Source organism: Bufo gargarizans, chromosome 2 (assembly GCF_014858855.1).
Source record: "Bufo gargarizans isolate SCDJY-AF-19 chromosome 2, ASM1485885v1, whole genome shotgun sequence".
NCBI lineage: Eukaryota > Metazoa > Chordata > Amphibia > Anura > Bufonidae > Bufo > Bufo gargarizans.
In genome coordinates, this window is record NC_058081.1 from 456,967,406 (window position 1) to 456,988,072 (window position 20,667).

Here is a 20,667-nt window from a genome sequence, read left to right on the forward strand (position 1 = left end):
CAAGTCAAAAAGTGGTAGAGGGGTGTCATATATTTTAAGTAATTATGCTAGAAAATTGATGGATCTACCTATATGTAGCTATACATTACATATACAATATCTATTGATCTATACACATATTCCTTAAGAAGTAATATTCACATACTCATGTATATATAGTTACCTGTTTATTAAGTTCTGTGGATGAAGAGTCACTTAAAGCATTAGTTCCAATCCCAGAGTCATCAGACTCTATTGGATTCTCTATTAGAGCAGTCTGTGCTGGTTTGAGAAAGGCAAATTCATTTTCTGTTGAATCTAATGCTACAGATATATCATGTGAATAGGGTAGAGTTGATGCTGCATAATTCACTGGGAATCTTGGTCCAACCTGAGAATACATATCTGCTGTTAGGTATCCAAATGTTTTGGGATGACTGGACCTTGCCCTTCTCCACCTGGATACTATGGCAGCCATAACAGTTATAGTAAACAGAAAAGATATTGCTGCCAAGGCTATTACTAGATACATATTCATATTGGATGAGAAGTCTGAGTTCTGTGACTGGGTATTTATCTTTGAAATATCTTGCTGAAAATTTTCGGCGATGACTAGATTTAGGGTTACAGTAGCAGAAAGAGGTGGTGTACCGTTATCCTTCACAATCACAACTACCATGTGTTTCAATGTTTCTGTCTCTTCAAAAGTTCTGGATGTTCTGATCTCACCACTGTATCGACCAATAGTAAAGGACGAGGGTTCTGGAATACTGAGAAACTCATAGGATAGCCAGGCGTTGTGACCAGAATCAGCATCTACTGCTACTACTTTAGTTACTAAATAGCCTTTTTTGGAAGAACGAGGGACTGTCTCAAACTGTGTTGACCCACCTCTTCCACTGGAAGGATACAGGATATTGGGATGATTATCATTTTGATCTATGACATAAATTTGTGCAGAGACATTGCTGGTCAATCGAGGAGTTCCGTTATCTTCAGCCATTATTTTAAATTCAATCTCCCGCAACTGCTCATAATCAAATAGTCTTGGAGCATAAAGGTCTCCAGTTTTAGCATTAATTGAAATGTATGACGATACTGGCACATCACCTATATTGCTATTAATGATAGAATACCTAATTTTACCATTATCATTAAGGTCCAGATCAGACGCCTGAACTCTGAAGAGTGAGGAACCTGCTACTTTATTCTCTGGGACATATATGTCATATCTTGTTTGGTCAAAAACAGGTGAATTATCATTTATATCTGTCACTTCCAGCCGAATGGTTTTAGTGGTTGACAGAGGAGGAGATCCTTTATCGGTAGCTATAATTGTGATGTTATAGATATCATTATCTTCTCTGTCCAAGGTATTTGATGTTTGGAGTCTGTAGTAGTTGGTAGATGATGTCAATATTTCAAACGGCAATGAGCCTGTGATTAGACAGGAGATATCTCCATTTGCTTCTGAGTCTACATCACGTATATTGATAAGTGCAATCAGTGTCCCTGGTAAGACATCTTCAGGAATTGTGTTGGAAACAGATGATAAAACTATCTCAGGTGCATTGTCATTTGCATCTATAATCTTCACAACCACCTTGGAATGTGAAACTAGGCCTCCTCCATCCTCAGCTTCAACGATCATATCATAGTTCTTAGTGGTCTCAAAATCCAGATGACCTTTTGTTCTAATTTCTCCAGTCTTGGGATCCATTGAGAAAATTTGCTGGGCTATTTTGTTGATGTGGCTGAATGAATAGGTAACCTGTCCATTTATACCTTCATCTTCATCAGTGGCATCTAACTGTAACACCAGTGAATTGACTGGTACATTTTCAGCCATGCTTACTTGGTACAGCTCTTTTTTGAATAAAGGAGGATTATCATTAATGTCGCTGACACTTATTTTAATGACAGCTGTTCCAGTCTTTACAGGCTGACCTCCATCCAAAGCTGTTAAAATAATTTCATATGATGACTGCTGCTCTCTGTCCAGCATCTTCTGTAACACTAGTTCTGGGTATCTTCTACCATCATTGCTAATTTTTTCACGCAGATGAAAATAATTATTTTCAGAAATTTTGTAGGTTTGCAAAGAATTTATTCCAACATCTGGGTCCACTGCATTTACAAGTACAAATTTTGTCCCAGGCTGAGTCAATTCACTGATTTCTAAATTAATGATGCTCTTGGAAAACACAGGGGGGTTATCATTAATATCCTGAATTTCAACCCTCACTGGAAACACAGACAAAGGATTTTCTGCCACAGCTTCAAGGCTTAGTAAACAACTGGATGCTGTCTCACAAATAGTCTCTCTGTCTATTCTTTCTGAGACATAGAGGTTGCCATCTTCTAGGTTCACATGAAAGAAATTCTCCACATTTACAGATGAAATGCGAAATTGTCTCATTGCCAACTGCTTAATATTCAAACTTAAGTCCTTAGCAATTGTCCCTACCAAGAAGCCTTTCTTTGTCTCTTCAGGAATTGAATAACGAAGCTGACCAGATATAGCCTGAATCCTAGAACAGAGTAATACAAAGTATAGTACTTGCCATTCCATTGTACTCCAAGTTCTTCTGCTTTTGATTTCCTGGAGAACCACTGTAAGAAGTTGATATATCTCTTATGTGCAAAAATATCTTCCACATCTACTGGTTATCGTAGATATATAGTATGGTCAGGATATACTGTACAATCCACTGTCTTTGGGAACCTTACACTCCAGTGTATCGGAAGAGGATGTCTTTCCTTAGCCTGCACTGTCTATTTACTGAAATCTCCAACGGACCTCCTCATCTAACAATGTCACCATACTGGGCAACAGCGACACACAGTGTCTCAGATAGGAATTGCAGGTTTACTGCTATTACTGCTACTGATATTATTATAGAGATTACATTTTTTATGTTATTATATATCTACTACATATGTTTATTAGATATAAACATACAATAGCGATATACGATTTAAATACTTTAAATACATTATTGCAGCAAGCTTTAAGCTGACTTTTACAATTTTGTGATGTAGACTGTCAATTTTAAGTTTGCTGCTTGCTGCAAAAGTATATTAAACATAGCAAGTGTCAATTTAACATTTGCTACCTTGTAGTATTGTACTGTAATTATACTAGGTGACCACACATGCACTATTGTATAGAATAATGCCTATATATGTTTCAAGTCCACAAATTATTTATTTACTTTATTTACTTCCTATTTATTTATTACTTCCCACTTAGAATGGCAGGCAACATAAAAAAAATTATCAGACTAATGTACTGTCATCAGTATCAAATACTAACATAAACTAAATTCAATGTGTAGCAGCATCATCTGGAGAAGCAATGCTACTGTCATCATATAGCATGCACTTAAAACACCAGGATGTACAGAGTCCTTATACAGAATCACTGTATAACATAAACTATAGTTTTATAATGACCTTTTTATGCTGATCCCAAACCCCTGTCTCTGCAAGGCTCTTCATTAAGAGGGCTACATAAGGAAGTACTACATAACACCTGCAACAATTTTGATCTCAGCCATTGAAGAATAATATCCCACATATGTCCCTACAATATATCCACCAATTACTGTGTCAGAACATACAGTAAAATCCATGACAAATGCACCAAGTCCACATGCAAAATTCTACAGAAAAAAGGGAAAGGCAGCAGGGATGACTTTTGTGAATTTTGCTGTGGATTCATTGTGAATTTTGCTGTGGAATCCAAACCTAATTCATGGAAAAGTTACCTTATGCATGTGAGCCTGAAGCTATTTGTAGTCCGATCAAAAATCTAAAGTGTAACTGAAAAATAACTCAGTATTTACATAACAATACTTACAGAGTTTTTCAGAGTGTTTAAAGGGAATCTGTCACCAGTTTTATGGTGTCCTAATGGTGATCTAGTAAACTACTGACAGATCCCTTTAGCAAAATGCTGGGTCACTTTCTTTGATCTGTGTCACCAAAACCTTGTACTGAACAGCTCCAGTGCATAATAATGAGTCCCAAACGATTGAGCTCTTGGTTTTCCCCACCCACTTACTGCTGATTTAGTAGGAAAAACTGTCAATCAGAGGCAGGCGGGCAGGTGGGCCGTGAACTTATGAATATGGGGACTCATTGGCATGCACTGGAGCTGTTAGGATTTAGATGTTAGGGCAGTATAAAACTGGTGACAGATTCTCATTAAAAGGGGTTATGCTGGCTGTATATATTGATGACCTATCCTCAGGATAGCAATCAAATAGCAGGCAATGGCAGCATCTCCACATGATTCCTTTATTCTTTGTACTCACAGACTAGTGTACAGAAAGAGCAGCAAATGCAACGTTTTGGCCATGAAATAGCCTTTATCAAGACTTGGTAAAGGTTATTTCATAGCCAAAATATTGCATTTACTGCTCTTTCTGTGAGTACGAAGAATAAATGAATCAGCTGTTTAAAGAGGTTCCATGCAAGAGCACCATTCAAGTGAATGGAGCAATCATTTGTAATTACACTGCTCCTCCAAAGGGCAGTGTAATGAAAATTAAGCAGCACTCACACAGTGAGCCGTCTCCTCTTCAAAAACCTGATCGGCGGGGGTCCAAATCAGATATTCATAATCTATCCTAAAAATAGGTCATACGTATATGTAGCCTGCACAACCCCTTTAATACTGATGACTTATCCTCAGAATAGGTCATTATTATCTGATTGGTGGGCATCCAATTCCTGGCACCCCTGCTGATCATCTGTTTGAAATGACAGTGGAGCTCCGGTGAGTGACACAACCTCCTACTAGGCCTGTGATGTCACGTTCATCAGTCATATGGCTTAGGCAAAACCCAGTCCTATTTAAGTCTATGCAGTTGCTTGGCAATACCAAGCACAGCAAATATCCTGTGGATGACGCTGTGCTTGGTAAGCTGTAACAACACAGTGGTGCTCACTGGTGCATCACAACCTCTTCAAACAGCTGATTGGTGGGAGTGCCAGAAGTCAGACCCCCACAAATCAAATACTGATGACCTATCCTGAGAACACTCAGAAAATTCCTTCAATTTCATCAGTATACAAATGGTCAACAATGACTATAATGTGCAATATTTTATTGATGTTCTAATCTACCTTACTAGACCATTGTACAGCTAAAATTTACTCTGATAACTCTGAAAACCCATCACAAAAGCCATTGAAATACTTTGAAAGAGTTAGTTAACTAGGGTTGAGCAAACCCGAATCAGATACGGCCTTTGCAGTTAAATACTGCTGTTATATTGGGGGGTTTAAAAAAACAACCATTTTATGCTAGCTACTATTTTTGCGGCCTTTGCTGCATTTCTGACAGTCCAATACAAGTGTTAAATACTGCTGTTATATTGTGGGTTTTAAAAAAACACTCATTTTGTGCTAGATACTACATTTGCAGCCTTTGCTGCATTTCTGACAGTCCAATACAAGTGCTAAATACTGCTATTATATTGTGGTTTTAAAAAAAAACACTCATTTTGTGCTAAATACTACATTTGCGGCCTTTGTTGCATTTCTGACAGTCCAATACAAGCGTTAAATACCGCTGTTATATTGTGGTTTAAAAAAACACCCATTTTGTTCTAGATACTACATTTGCGGCCTTTGCTGCATTTCTGACAGTCCAATACAAGCATTAAATACTGCTGTTAAATTTTTGTTTGAAAAAAACACCCATTTTGTGCTACATACTACATTTGCGGCCTTTGTTGCATTTCTGACAGTCCAATACAAGCGTTAAATACTGCTGTTATATTGTGGTTTAAAAAAAAACACCCATTTTGTTCTAGATACTACATTTGCGGCCTTTGCTGCATTTCTGACAGTCCAATACAAGCGTTAAATATTGCTGATAAATTCATGCTTTAAAAAAACACTCATTTTGTGCTAGATACTACATTTGTGGCCTTTGCTGCATTTCTGACAGTCCAATACAAGCGTTAAATACGGCTGTTATATTGTGGTTTTAAAAAAACACCCATTTTGTGCTAGATACTATATTTGCGACCTTTGCTGCATTTCTGACAGTCCAATACAAGTGTTAAATACTGCTGTTATATTGTGGGTTTTAAAAAAACACTCATTTTGTGCTAGATACTACATTTGCAGCCTTTGCTGCATTTCTGACAGTCCAATACAAGTGCTAAATACTGCTATTATATTGTGGTTTAAAAAAAAACACTCATTTTGTGCTAAATATTACATTTGCGGCCTTTGTTGCATTTCTGACAGTCCAATACAAGCGTTAAATACTGCTGTTATATTGTGGTTTAAAAAAAAAACACCCATTTTGTTCTAGATACTACATTTGCGGCCTTCTGCTGCATTTCTGACAGTCCAATACAAGCGTTAAATATTGCTGATAAATTCATGCTTTAAAAAAACACTCATTTTGTGCTAGATACTACATTTGTGGCCTTTGCTGCATTTCTGACAGTCCAATACAAGCGTTAAATACGGCTGTTATATTGTGGTTTTAAAAAAACACCCATTTTGTGCTAGATACTATATTTGCGACCTTTGCTGCATTTCTGACAGTCCAATACAAGTGTTAAATACTGCTGTTATATTGTGGGTTTTAAAAAAACACTCATTTTGTGCTAGATACTACATTTGCAGCCTTTGCTGCATTTCTGACAGTCCAATACAAGTGCTAAATACTGCTATTATATTGTGGTTTAAAAAAAAACACTCATTTTGTGCTAAATATTACATTTGCAGCCTTTGTTGCATTTCTGACAGTCCAATACAAGCGTTAAATACTGCTGTTATATTGTGGTTTAAACAAAAACACCCATTTTGTTCTAGATACTACATTTGCGGCCTTTGCTGCATTTCTGACAGTCCAATACAAGCGTTAAATATTGCTGATAAATTCATGCTTTAAAAAAACACCCATTTTGTGCTAGATACTACATTTGTGGCCTTTGCTGCATTTCTGACAGTCCAATACAAGCGTTAAATACTGCTGTTATATTGTGGTTTTAAAAAAACACCCATTTTGTGCTAGATACTATATTTGCGACCTTTGCTGCATTTCTGACAGTCCAACACAGCCATAAAATGCTGCTGTTATATTGTGGTTTAAAAAAACCCCCCAGACAATTCAATAATCTGCAGCACTCGCCGGTAAATGATGAAAATAGTGGTGATTTATTCACTCAAGCAGCCAGTATACAGCGACGTTTCGACCTCAGTTGGTCTTTATCAAGCAGCTGCGGATTATTGAATTGTCTGGATGAGTTGGGACCCCCAGCCAGGATCCCTATCTGCGCGCACCATTTGGCTTGTAAGCCATTTCCTGGTCAGTACCCAAATGAGTGGGAGGAGTAGTGCTGCCAACCCCTGAATTTTTTTTAAAAAAACACCCATTTTGTGCAAGATACTACATTTGTGGCCTTTGCTGCATTTCTGACAGTCCAATACAACCAGTCAATACTGCTGTTACGTTGCTGGTTGACAAATTTAAAAAAAATTGTGACTGTGAAGTAATTGTATAAAATTCGGCTGTCACACTGTTGTGTGACCTCAAGAAATTTTTCTCTTTATTACACCGCACAGCCTTACTGTCAGCAAACTTAATTGTTGACTATACTGTCGCCTGACATAAGCCATCTGTTATTTTGGTGGGTGAATGCAAAGAATGAGAAGAGCGTCAAATAAGGGACATGACCCTGGTAGTGGTGTTGCTGGTGTTGGTGGAGCTCCTGTTGCAGGGAGAGGATGTGGTCAATCTGTGCCAGCTACACACACAAGTGAAACACCTTCCTCAGGTGCGAGTAGGCGACAGAACCTTCAGCGCTATTTGGTAGGGCCGAATGCGGCTCTACGAATGATGAGGCCAGAACAAGTACATGCTCTACATAGCCGACAGGGAAATACATTTCACTAATTCGTCTGTTACATTGTTGGGTGACATTCACCAATTTTTGGCTGTGATATACCACTGCTCTACCTAGTGGACAGGGAAATACATTTCACTAATTAGTCTGTTACATTGTCGGGTGAAATTCACCAATTTTTCGCAGTGATATACCACTGCTCTTCATAGTGGACAGGGAAAAAAAATTCACTAATTCGTCTATTACATTGTTGGGTGACATTCACCAATTTTTTACTGTGATATACCCCTGCTCTACCCAGTGGACAGGGAAATACATTTCACTAATTCATCTGTTACATTGTTGTGTGACATTCAACAATTTTTGGCTGTGATATACCTCTGCTCTACCGAGTGGACAGGGAAATTCATTACACTAATTCGTCTGTTACTTTGTTGGGTGACATTCACCAATTTTGGCTGTGATATACCCCTGCTCTACATTGTGGACAGTAAAATACATTTCACTAATTCATCTGTTAAATTGTTGGCTGACATTCAGCAATTTCTGGCTGTGATATACCTCTGTTCTACATTGTGGACAGGAAAATACATTTCACTAATTCGTCTGTTACATTGTTGGGTGACAATTGTTCATCTCTACACTGCATTTAGGACAGTAAGAATGGTGAGGCCAGAACAAGTACAGGCAATAGTAGATTGGGTAGCTGACAATGCCTCCAGTTCCTTCACATTGTCTCCCACCAAGTCCCCTGCTGAAAGACCAGAGTTGGCACCTACAGCCCGTGGCCATCTGTCTTTCAACAAACCCCCTTGCAAATCAAGCAAGCAGTCTGAGCACCAAGTCATGCAGCAGTCTCTTATGCTTTTTGATGACTCTGCTGGCAGGGTTTCCATGGGCCATCCACATAGCCCTGAACCAGAAGTGGAAGATATTGAGTGCACTGATGCCCAATCACTTATGTTTCAGGATTAGGACATGGGAAGACCACCGCAGCACGTCTCTGATGAGGACGAAACATATGTGCCAACTGTTGCGGCTTTTTGCAGTCTGCAGACCAACAAGGAGGGCAGGGGTAAAGATTGGGTGGAAGTTGATGTGGAAGATGATGAGGTTCTAGACCCCACATGGAATCAAGGTCATGCGAGTGACGTGTGCAGTTTGGAGGAAGAGGTTGTGGTTGCACAGAGGCACCAGCACAGCAAAAGAGGGAGCAGGTTGCAAAAGAGTCTGTTACATTCTTGGGTGACATTTTACCATTTTTGCCGTGAATAAACCCCTGCTCTGCATAGGTGACAGGGACCTAAATTTTAAAAAATTGTCTGTTACAGTATCAGATGACATTTTACAATTTTTGCCATATACAAACCCCTGCTCTGCATAGTTGACAGGGACCTAATTTTTGCAAAATCGCCTGTTCAATTGGTGGGTGACATGAACACAGTTTTGCCATTGAAAAACCCCTGCTCTGCATAGGTGACAGGGAATTCAATTTCAAAAATTCATCTTTATTTGATGAGCGCCCCTCCTTTCATTCGATCCTTCTGCTTTAACAACTTCTCCCACATTTCTGCTCAATCACATTTCAGCCATTGACCTCCCTTGGATGTGGTATCCCTTTCTCGCGCTCCCTCTCCGACATGAAACCCTGATTCCCCGTTACCCGTGATCACCATGGTAGGCGCATAAAAGAACATCGAAAGTTGATAGAGAAGATATCCAATTGGATCGTGGACGTCATGGGGACGTGCGACATAGTGGAGCAGTATGTGTGCACATGCCTACAAGTACTGAATGATGGGTCTGCCCCCTTCAACTTCTGTTTCTCCAAATTGGGCACATGGCCTGAGCTTGCCCTTTACACCTTGGAGGTACTGGCCTGCCCTGCAGCCAGTGTATTGTCTGAACGTTTGTTTAGCATGGCAGGAGGGGGTTATCACAGAAAAGCGCAGCCGCCTGTCCACAGCCAATGTGGACAGGCTCACGTTCATTAAAATGAACCAGGCAGAATAGACATGTATACCGCCCTCATCCAGCCATTGTTGTACTCCAGCGCACATTCTCTTTGTTTTATTTTTTATATTTCCCAATGTTTTGGGGTCTACCCAAATTTGAACAAAATAATAAAATAAAATAAAAAAACAAAAACCAGTGTTGGCTACCTCCTCCTCCTCCACCGCCGCTTCCAACTACACTGCCACATCCACCGCCTCCTCAACCTCCTACTCCATATGGACCTCCTCCTCCTAGATCAAGATTATAATTTTTTTATTTTTACATATTTTATGTTATTTTAGGTCATTTCCTTATCCACATTTGTTTGCAGAGCACTTACCATGCTCTTATCCACATTTTGCTGCCTTTTGCAGCCCTCTACCCCATTCCATGACTTTTTTTAGAGCCATTTTAGTGCTCCAAAGTTCGGGTTCCCATTGACTTCAATAGGGTTCGGGCTCAAGTTCGGGTCAAGTTCGGGTCCCAAACTCTAACTTCTTTGTCGAACCCGAACATCCAGGTGTCCGCTCAACTCTATAGGTAACCTTTTTGTGCAATTTTTTACTTAACACATTAACCATCAAGTTTAGCTTGGCTGTATCTATATATACATAGTGAAGAGTAGCAGCACTGTATTTTATTGAGCATGGGCAGCTGTACTGGAGAGTTATGTTTGTTATATCTAAGTATTTGTATTGTCTTTTAAATAATACTTGATAGATCTATATACCTTGTATATATACCTGCTTGGGATATGCTTTAATGCGCTAGAGAGGGAAAAGAGGTGGAAGTTAAAGCAGTGAGGGACCTATTTACCTCTTTCAAAATTCTATTCTACTTGACATTTAAGAACACTTTAGCAAATTAAAATAATAAATATTTGATCATTATAAATAGTTATCGACTTTTTAGGGCACTAAAGGAACAGGTGAAAATAATATGCTTTACTAGTTGTCAGTATACAACATGAAGAACTTGGTACACAATTCTAAGAAACTATTCTCCACCATTAAATCACTTACTATTTACTAATGATACTAAAATGCCCATATACAAGTAAAGATTGTATTTAAGAACCATGGTGATGCATTAGGCCTCTTTCACACTTGCGTTGTCCGGATCCGGTGTGTACTCCACTTGCGATCACGTCATCCATGTGCTTGGGGCGCCCTGACGTCACTCTGGAGCGCCCCGGGAGCCGCACGGACGGTAAGTATGCTGCTCCCCCGCTCCCCACTACACTTTACCATGGCTGCCAGGACTTTAGCGTCCCGGCAGCCATGATAACCATTTAGAAAAAGCTAAACGTCACATCCGACAATGCGCCGAAACGACGTTTAGCTTAAGGCCGGATCCAGATCAATGCCTTTCAATGGGCATTCATTCCGGATCTGGCCTTGCGGCAAGTGTTCCGGATTTTTGGCCGGAGCAAAAAGCGCAGCATGCTGCGCTATTTGCTGCGGCCAAAAAACGCTCCGTTCCGGAACGGAAGACATCCTGATGCATCCTGAAGGACGCACTGTCCATTCAGAATGCATTAGGATAATCCTGATCAGTATTCTTCCGGCATAGAGCCCCGACGACGGAACTCTATGCCGGAAGAAAAGAATGCAGATGTGAAAGAGCCCTTAGTTAGCACTTTTGCCTTGCAAAGCTGGGGTCCTAGGTTTGAATCCAGACAAGGACAACATCTGCATGGAGTTTTTACTGTATGTTCTCCCTATGTTTGCATGTTTTTTTTCCCCCAGGTACTCTGGTTTCCTCCCACCTCTAAAAACTGATAGGAATTGTGAGCTCCACTGGCGACATTGAGTGACGATAATGTCTGTAAAGCACTTCAGAATATGCTGACATTAAATAAATAATATAAATACATTTAATAGATATAAAATGTGATGAAAAAACATGACAACCCTTTGGATATTCCAATATTCAAAAGTGTACATTTCATTGGGGTGATCAAGGAAGTTGCTGTGGGGAAATAAGAAGTTTCAAATCAGGTTGTCTCCAAGGAGACTATAAACCTTCATAGGTTCATGCTGAGTCCTGCTTCCCTGCTTACACAGTGTGATTAATGGGGTTAATTGGTCAAATAAAATGGATCACACATGTAACCTACAGCATTGGTATAATCCTCTCACACAAGGAAAACACCACTAATGAAGTGCCTGCTATATTGTAATAAGACGATTTATAGGAAAATGTACACTGATGCCACAAGAAATATCCCCAAATGGCATTTTGTAAGTCTTCATAATGAGGCAATCAACAAGAAGACAGCCAACGACAATAGCATACATAAAAGCATCCCAGGCCTTAACAAGTTTCCTTGTAGCCAAACAAAAATCAAGCAATCAACTTACAGTAATAAAATCTATACATTCTATCTTTAAAGAGAACCAGTCATTATAAGAGACAACTCATACATCACCACTGTTTACTCTAATTACTTACTGTAACTAAATCCACAAGTGGCAACTTGGGGGTCAAAAATAAAGTTGAGTCATGTGATCTATCACATGATCCTTCTGAGCCAGTGAAAGATCTTGTGATTCCATAGGACCAGGAAGTGCTATAATTTCAGCCTCCTTTTTGACACTATAAAGGCTGTTGTTTTGTGTAACCGTACCTAATATATTAATAACTCTGTTCATTTGTCATACTGATGTCCTTATTTTCATAAATCTGCCATTGTAATAGATGAAAAGAATGAAAGTAAATATTCTACCACTATCCTTTTTTCCTAAAAAATGTCATTATTACTTTATAACGTTATCATGTCAGATAAAATGTATAGAAGTAATAAATGACATAATATATTACAAAACAAAATGATTTTTGACATTATATATTTTGAATACTGGTGCACTGCAAGTGATACTGAAGAAATTACCATTCATAATACAGTAAATACATACCTGAATCTTATGATTGTCCTCAGTTAAATAATCTCCGACCTTTTCATTTCCAATGCCAGAATCATCAGCATCTATAAGACTATCCACAGGAACATTGTGTTGAGGTTTAATAAAAGCAAATTCCTGCTCACTTGGATCCAAAGTCACACAAACATCATAGGAATATGGCAGAGTCAATGTTCCATTGTTAAACTGTGAAATTAGTCTGGGATCAATGGGTGGATATAAATTTGTACTCATAGATCCAAATGCGGTAGAAGACTTTGATTCTTTATACTTGGAGACAATTGCAATAATTACAGTCATCATGAAGAGAAAAGAAATCAAAGCCAAGGCTATTACCAAATAGAATTGTAGATTGGACTGAGATTCTTCTTTGTTTGACTGACTGCTCAGTTCAGGAAGGATCTGATGAAAACCATCAGCAATCACCATGTTTATAGTGACTGAGGCTGAGCGGGATGGAATCCCATTGTCTTTTACTAGAATCGAAATTCCATGTTTCATGATGTCTCTTTCTTGAAACACACGTGATGTTCTGATCTCCCCTGTTTGCTGGTCAATGGTGAAGAGTGATGGTTCTGAAGACTGTAAAAAGTAAGACAACCAGGCATTGTGTCCAGAGTCAGCATCCACTGCAACAACTTTAGATACTAAAGATCCTTGTTCAGTGGTCCATGGAACCATCTCAAACACTGATCTATCAACCTCTGGTGACGGGTACAAAATAATTGGTGAATTATCATTCTGGTCAATTATATATATTGTTAAAGTTGTACTGCTATTCAGAGATGGAGATCCATTGTCTCTGGCAAGTATTTGAATATTAAATTCTGTATGCTTCTCATAATCAAATGATTGTTGAGCATAAATGACCCCAGTTACTGGATTCATGGAGATATATGAAGATAAGAGATCTTCTTCATTATCTCTGGTCATTATAGAATAAGTTATCTTAGAATTGTCTTCATTGTCCAAATCTCTTGCTTGAATGCTAAATATTGACGATCCTAGTAAATTATTTTCTGTCACAAACACAGAGTAAATCAGTTTATCAAACACTGGTGCATTGTCATTAACATCTGATATACTGAGTTGGATTACTTTTTCAGAAGTTATTTCAGGAGAACCTTTGTCTGAGGCTTGTATTGTGATGTTGTACGATGATGTTTTTTCCCTATCTAGAGCACTCTTTGTAACAATTTTATAAAACTTTCCGGTTGATGATATTAACTCAAATGGTAAATCACCTTTTATTAGGCATTGAACTTCACCATTTTCTCCTGAGTCACGGTCATGAACTTTAATCAGAGCCACCATAGTTCCAGGGTCACAATTCTCAGGAATATGATTTGATGATGAGGCTATGGAAATCTCAGGAGCATTGTCATTTTCATCTGTTATTTCTATTAAAAGTTTAGCATGAGCAGCTAGGCCTCCTCCATCTTGTGCTTGCACAGAAATTTCATAATATTTTCTTACTTCATAATCTAAGTTTCCTTTTGTTCTAATCTCTCCACTTTGGGAATCAATTTGGAAAGCCAAAAGAATATTATCTACTGTGGTACTAATAGAGTAAGTTATTTTTGCATTGACTCCTTCATCATCATCACTTGCACTGACTTGCAGAATTGTTGAATTCACCGGTATATTTTCCCTAACACTTATTTTATATACATCTTGTGTAAATACTGGAGAATTATCATTGATATCATTGATAATGATATTAATTAAGGCAGTGCCTGTCTGTACAGGATTTCCACCATCAGAAGCTGTTAGAATGAGTTCATGCTTGTCTTGTGTCTCTCGGTCTAGAGGTTTCTCTAGTATGAGCTCTGGAAATACACTGCCATCAGAGCTGACCTTCTCTCCAAGAGCAAAATACTGATTAGCACTGAGTTTGTAGCTTATCAGAGAATTAATACCTATATCCAAATCTTCAGCTTTTTGTAAAACAAAGCTTCTTCCTGGAGAGGTCAATTCACTCATTTCTAATGTCAATATGCTATGAAGAAATTTAGGAGGATTGTCATTTATGTCCTGAATATCAATCTTAACAGTGAAGACATTTAGTGGATTTTCTACCACAGCATCAAATGTAAGAACACATTCAGCTACAGCTCCACACAATGTCTCCCTGTCTATCCTATCAGCAATGTATAGGTTTCCATTATCCAGATTTATGGTGAAATATTTCTCTAACACATCCGACTCAATGCGTAATTTCCTTCCAGAAAGATCCTTCACATCTAATTGAAGATCCTTTGCTAAATTTCCAACAATTGAACCTTTTCTTAATTCTTCATTAATGGAATAATGAATCTGACCAGAGACTGATTGACATAGACAGTAAAATAAAAATGGAAATATTACTTGCCATCTAAGCACTTCCATTGATTGTCCTTTCTGTAGTTGTAATCCAGCCATCTTTCTTTGTAGCAGAAATATAACAGTGAAATTTCTTCTTGCAGTTATAATCCAGCAGAATTAACAGCAGAAAAATAATGCTTCTCCTTTATGACTCCTATACATGGCACATCCTAATCTGAATGCTGTGTGTTCTTTCAGTTGAACACTGCCTGCATCATGGAGGTGATTCTGGATTTGCAGAATATTTCCTTATTGGTGAATAGCGGCGCTCTGAGGTGTATATGGGGAACTGCAGCATTCGTGACAGCTTAATTCCTATCAGAATCTGTTTAAAACTTTGTACATATTTCAAAGGTAATAGAAAGCATGCAATAATATCAAAATATAATTGTAAAATAAGCTTTCAAAGATTTGAAAGTAAAGTTACTTCTAAGTCTACTTTCACACTGGCGTTTTGGCTTTCCGTTTGTGAGATCCGTCATCATGGGCTCTCAGAAGCGGTCCAAAACGGATCAGTTTTGCCCTAATACATTCTGAATAGAAAAGGATCCGCTCAGAATGCATCACTTTGCCTCCGTTCAGTCTCCGTTCCACTTTGGAGAGGGACACCAAAACGCTGCCTGCAGTGTTTTGGTGTCCATCTGATGAAACGGAGCCAAACGGATCCGCTCTGACACACAATGTAAGTCAATGGGGACGGATCCGTTTTCACTGACACAATCTGGCAAAATAGAAAACGTATCTATCCTCCATTGACTTTCAATTGTGTTCAAGACAGATCCGTCTTGGCTATGTTAAAGATAATACAAACGGATCCGTTCTGAATGGATGCAGATGATTGTATTATCTGAACGGATCCGTCTATGACAGATCCGCACAAAACTCGAGTGTGAAAGCAGCCTAACATGATAGCAAAGGAGATATTTGTGCTGGACATTGCTGACCTCCAGTCAAATACTAGGACTGATTCTGAGACTCTTTCTGAAGGTTCGAGCATAATATAGTTCCAGGAGAGTAAGTACTGGAGCTGAAGACTGCATACTACACAAAAACCTTTTTTCATGTAGTGTTATTGCTCAAGACTTTACAGAAAACACTTAGTTCAAATGCAAAACATTTTTTTTGTTAGGATAAGAGGTATAGACATTTATAATTAGTACCTCACTCAAATGTTATAGTGAATCTGTCAGCTCAGAAACACCCCAAACTAGAGTAAGCACTGTATAGTGTAAGTGATGCCAAGTCCGGTTGTGTAATTTTTATCTTTATACCCACTTGCATTCTGATGATGTGCTCTGATAAACCAGCAGTAAAACGCATTGAAAGGACTCCCATGCCAATGCACATAGTGGAGAGGACTCAAAGATGAGTTCTCTCAATCCATTTTACTGCTGGTTTGTCGGAGCACAGTGACAGAATACAAGTGAGTATGAAGATAAGAATGACATAATCGGACTATCACACTATACACTGTTTACTTTAGTTTGGAGGGTTTTTGGGGGCTGACGGATTTCTTTTTAGTGTAATTTAACAATAGCGTTATTCTTTTCCGACATTGAGTTCCGTCCTATGGTCTCAATACCGGAAAATAATTTATCAGTTTTATGGATATAATGCCACAGTATGCTGCAGTTTGATCTCTGGCCATTGGGCCGGGACCGGCATTTGTTCCTATTGACATGCATTAATGCCGGATCCGGCCCGGAGTGTTCCAGCAAAACGGATCCGGAATTGCGGTCTGCGCAGGCTCAGACCGCAAAAAATGTGAAAAAAATAAATGCCAGATCCATTTTTCCGGATGACACTGGAGAGACGGATCCATCAATTCAATGCATTTGTCATACGGATCAGGATCCTGATCCGTCTGACAAATGCCATCAGTTTGCAGTTTGCATGCGTTTTAAAGCATCCGACAGGCAGTCCCTGCGACGGAACTGTCTGCCAGAATCCTCTGCCTCAAGTGTGAAAGTACCCTAACAAAAATGATTTATTTTAATAAACAATATTGTAAAAGAAGGAGCGACATTTTCAAAAATGTTTTCTATTGCTGCATCTCTATCTTATAGACAATTCAGTGTGTTCTAAGGACACTTTATGGGAGTTATGGTGAGGACACTAATGGTCATGTATGGTAGGCCATGACTACTGCTGCTTAACTGTTGCTGAACTCGGAGGTCTCATATAGATTTTTATTAAAGGCAGCATAGTATGGGATCAGGTCCTCCTCTCCTATTAGCCTAAGTGACACAAAAAAAGGAAGAAATACAGCAGATTGAGAGCCCACTGTATTAAGGTAAATTTACTCCTCATTCCTCTTACACCTGTCATCAGTGACAGATCTGAGTGATAGACTGCATATACATGCAGATATATAGTAGACTGTCAGTAAATGTTAAAGGCTATGTACACTTTCGGGGGCAATTTTTTGTTTGAGCTGTTCTGTCACAAAGGGTTATCTGTTTGTCAAGCTATGTGAATGTTCACATCGAGTCAGTCATCTAATAACCCTTATATCTAAATTACTAAAAGATCATTTAAGCCACATTATTTTCAGTAAGATAAGAGCTGAGCTATAATAAATGTTTATAATGTCAGAAGGTAGCCCATCAGCTCATCTGCCTGACATAAAAGAGTGAAAATTCAGATCCTGCTACATGATAAACTCAAAGCTGTGCAGGGAAAAGGGCTAAACATTTTTAATAAAGAGCAATTGAAAAAATATATTTTTATGTCAAATCGAGTGTAATGCAATAATAAAAACAAAATGCCCCAAAGCTATATATAAAGATGTAGCCAAGCTAAACTTGATGGTGAACGCGTTAAGTAAAGAATAGCAAGAAAATGTTTCAATGGATTTCAGTGGCTTTTGTCACGAGATAACCAAGATAACACTATGCAATGTGTTATCATAGTTAATTTTAGCTTGGCTACATCTGTAGCCTTTAAGTGGGGTGTGGTTGGGGGAGCTTTCCCCTTTGGAATAAAGAGGACTCTTTACTATGAGACGGCCTTATTCTTTAATAGTCACTATAAGTCAAATGGCACAATATTTTTCTGGGTTATCTGAGCTAATAGGAGAGAGAGCCTGTCCTTTATTGTGCTGCTATATACTACACTGACAGGTATGATTTGAACTTTATAAAATTATAAATACACAAATACTTGGTGCTTTCACTGTTTTACTATTTTTTTTACCATTAGTTTTATAATTTTGATCATTTTTTAATGCCACAAGACAGTGTTCTTCATTGTTTCTCATATATTATACTAGTACATAATTGTGGCACAATCTTTGACCTTTTCCCCTTCATGCCACTGTTTTGACATGGTGAGAAAATGGAACATGGTGAGGGCTGGGAAGGGATGTCACTGCAGATCCACCACATTTATCTTTATTTATTCCAGTTTTCTTGCGAGACAAAAAAAACTGAAACCTGCAGCAGCTAAGAGGCTGCCATAGATTTTAGACTGTCAGATGGCCAGTGGGATGGTACAGGGGGGCTCAAGACTGATGTGGAAAACACTTGCCTTGATAAATGTCCCCCTATGTATCTATATCACTATCTTATTCCAACAATTATATCTATTGTTGAGCGAATCAAAGCATCCAAATTCAATCTGAAGTTTAAGAAAAACTTTATTCACTGCAAAGCCGAATTTCCTTGAGCTTTGTGGTAACAAATAGTTTTACTTAACATGGAGGCTAGAGTTGTCTTAGAATGAAGATAAAAATACTCACCTCATCCACTTGCTCGCACAGAGGCAATCCACTCCTCTTAAGTAGAAAAGACATGATCACGTGGTGATGTCATCGGTGATAGTGCTGGGAGCGCATGGTGACGTCATCATGCTCAGCGTAGTTCCTTCGGCAGGTCTTTTCCACTCAAGAGAGGAGCGGGCGACGTCAGTGTGAGGAAGTGAATAAGGTGAGTGAATTTTTTTTAAACCGAAAAGGCCATATTGCACTAGTGTATTACGGTTTTCAATGGCCATTAGAAGGGTGCACTTCTGTCTAAGTGTTAAAACTGATCCCATTGATAGGGCTTTAACATAGAGATTTATGCTAAACTAATTTATAGCAAATCTAATTTCTTGTCAAAATTCGGCATCTCTAATTATCTTATGCTTGATGGTGTTCTGTGCTGTAACTACTGTTCTGGTTAATACAATAAGTAAAGGCCACTATACAATGATCAAATAATGCCAACAAAGTTTTCAGATAGCAGCTCTATACATAAGGTAATAACAACAATACTATTCACCACAGTGCAATTGTCCAGAGGTCATACCCTCTAGCCATAGGTTTCACCAGTACATTCTTAATGTTATCAAAGTCACTATCATTAACAATTTATTATTTCAAAATCTGATGCTAAATCAAATCAGATAGGAACTATTCTCAGAAAATATATGTCTTATATTTGAAAGGGTAACCTATAATGTGATATTATCTCTGGTTCACAGGATAGAGGGTTACTATAAGATTGGTAGGGGTCACACAGTTGGAACCCCAAAAAATAATTAAAGGAATAGAACGGCAGGCAGAGCTTGTGCAATAACACTCCATTTATCTCTAAAGGACCACTGGAGATATATGAGTACAGTAATCAACTATTTCTGGAAGGTCCCATTGAGACAGAGTGTGATATGAAGAGTAGCGTGCATATCACTTAATTTAACTGTGGTTTTACTCTGGTTTTTAGCAGATATGTTCATGTCGGCGCTTGACTCTCCTGGCCCATTTTCATTATATAAACAAATCACTTTGGTTTGTGTACATCCTATATGCAGCACTTCCTGTTGCTGTATCCAACCAAACCCATAATGCACTTCTTTCTCTGCCACAGCTGCAGCACTGCTTTTACCACATCCAGCTATTTTATAGCTCCTGCCATCCAGCTAGTCACATGGACACTCCTCTATCACTGACCCTAACAATGCCCAGCTAGTTTATACCTCCTCCCTTTGAGCTGGTTACATAGACACTCTACTATCACTGCCCATAACAATGCCCAGCTAGTTTATACCTCCTCCAACCCAACTGGTTAAATAGTCATTGTGCTATCACTGCTCCTAATAATCCCCAGCTAGTTTATACCTCCTCCCTTTGAGCTGGTTACATAGACACTCTACTATCACTGCCCATAACAATGCCCAGCTAGTTTATACCTCCTCCAACCCAACTGGTTAAATAGTTATTGTGCTATCACTGCTCCTAATAATCCCCAGCTAGTTTATACCTCCTCCCATTGAGCTAGTTACATAGACACTCTACTATCACTGCCCATAACAATGCCCAGCTAGTTTATACCTCCTCCCATTGAGCTAGTTACATAGACACTCTACTATCACTGCCCATAACAATGCCTAGCTAGTTTATACCTCCTCCAACCCAACTGGTTAAATAGTCATTGTGCTATCACTGCTCCTAATAATGCCCAGCTAGTTTATACCTCCTCCAACCCAGCTGGTTAAATAGTCATTGTGCTATCACTGCTCCTAATAATGCCCAGCTAGTTTATTCCTCC

At 38.7% G+C, this 20,667-nt stretch overlaps 1 protein-coding gene across 16 annotated transcripts in view; it reads right to left on the bottom strand.

Moving 5' to 3' along the window:
• The window catches only part of LOC122928299 (protocadherin gamma-A4-like), a 299,736-nt gene that overhangs the window by 29,824 nt on the left and 249,245 nt on the right, over positions 1–20,667 (bottom strand). Inside the window, exon 1 of one of the 16 annotated variants that reach the window (XM_044281025.1) lies at positions 15,143–15,293. The exons of 13 other annotated variants lie outside the window; for them this stretch is intronic. In XM_044281025.1, the coding sequence (XP_044136960.1) occupies positions 15,143–15,196 (54 nt within the window). In that variant the 5' untranslated portion in view covers positions 15,197–15,293. Of the gene's footprint in view, positions 1–2,543; positions 2,732–15,142; positions 15,294–20,667 lie in introns of those variants that run through there. 2 more of the 16 variants (XM_044281027.1, XM_044281024.1) reach the window with 2 other exon arrangements.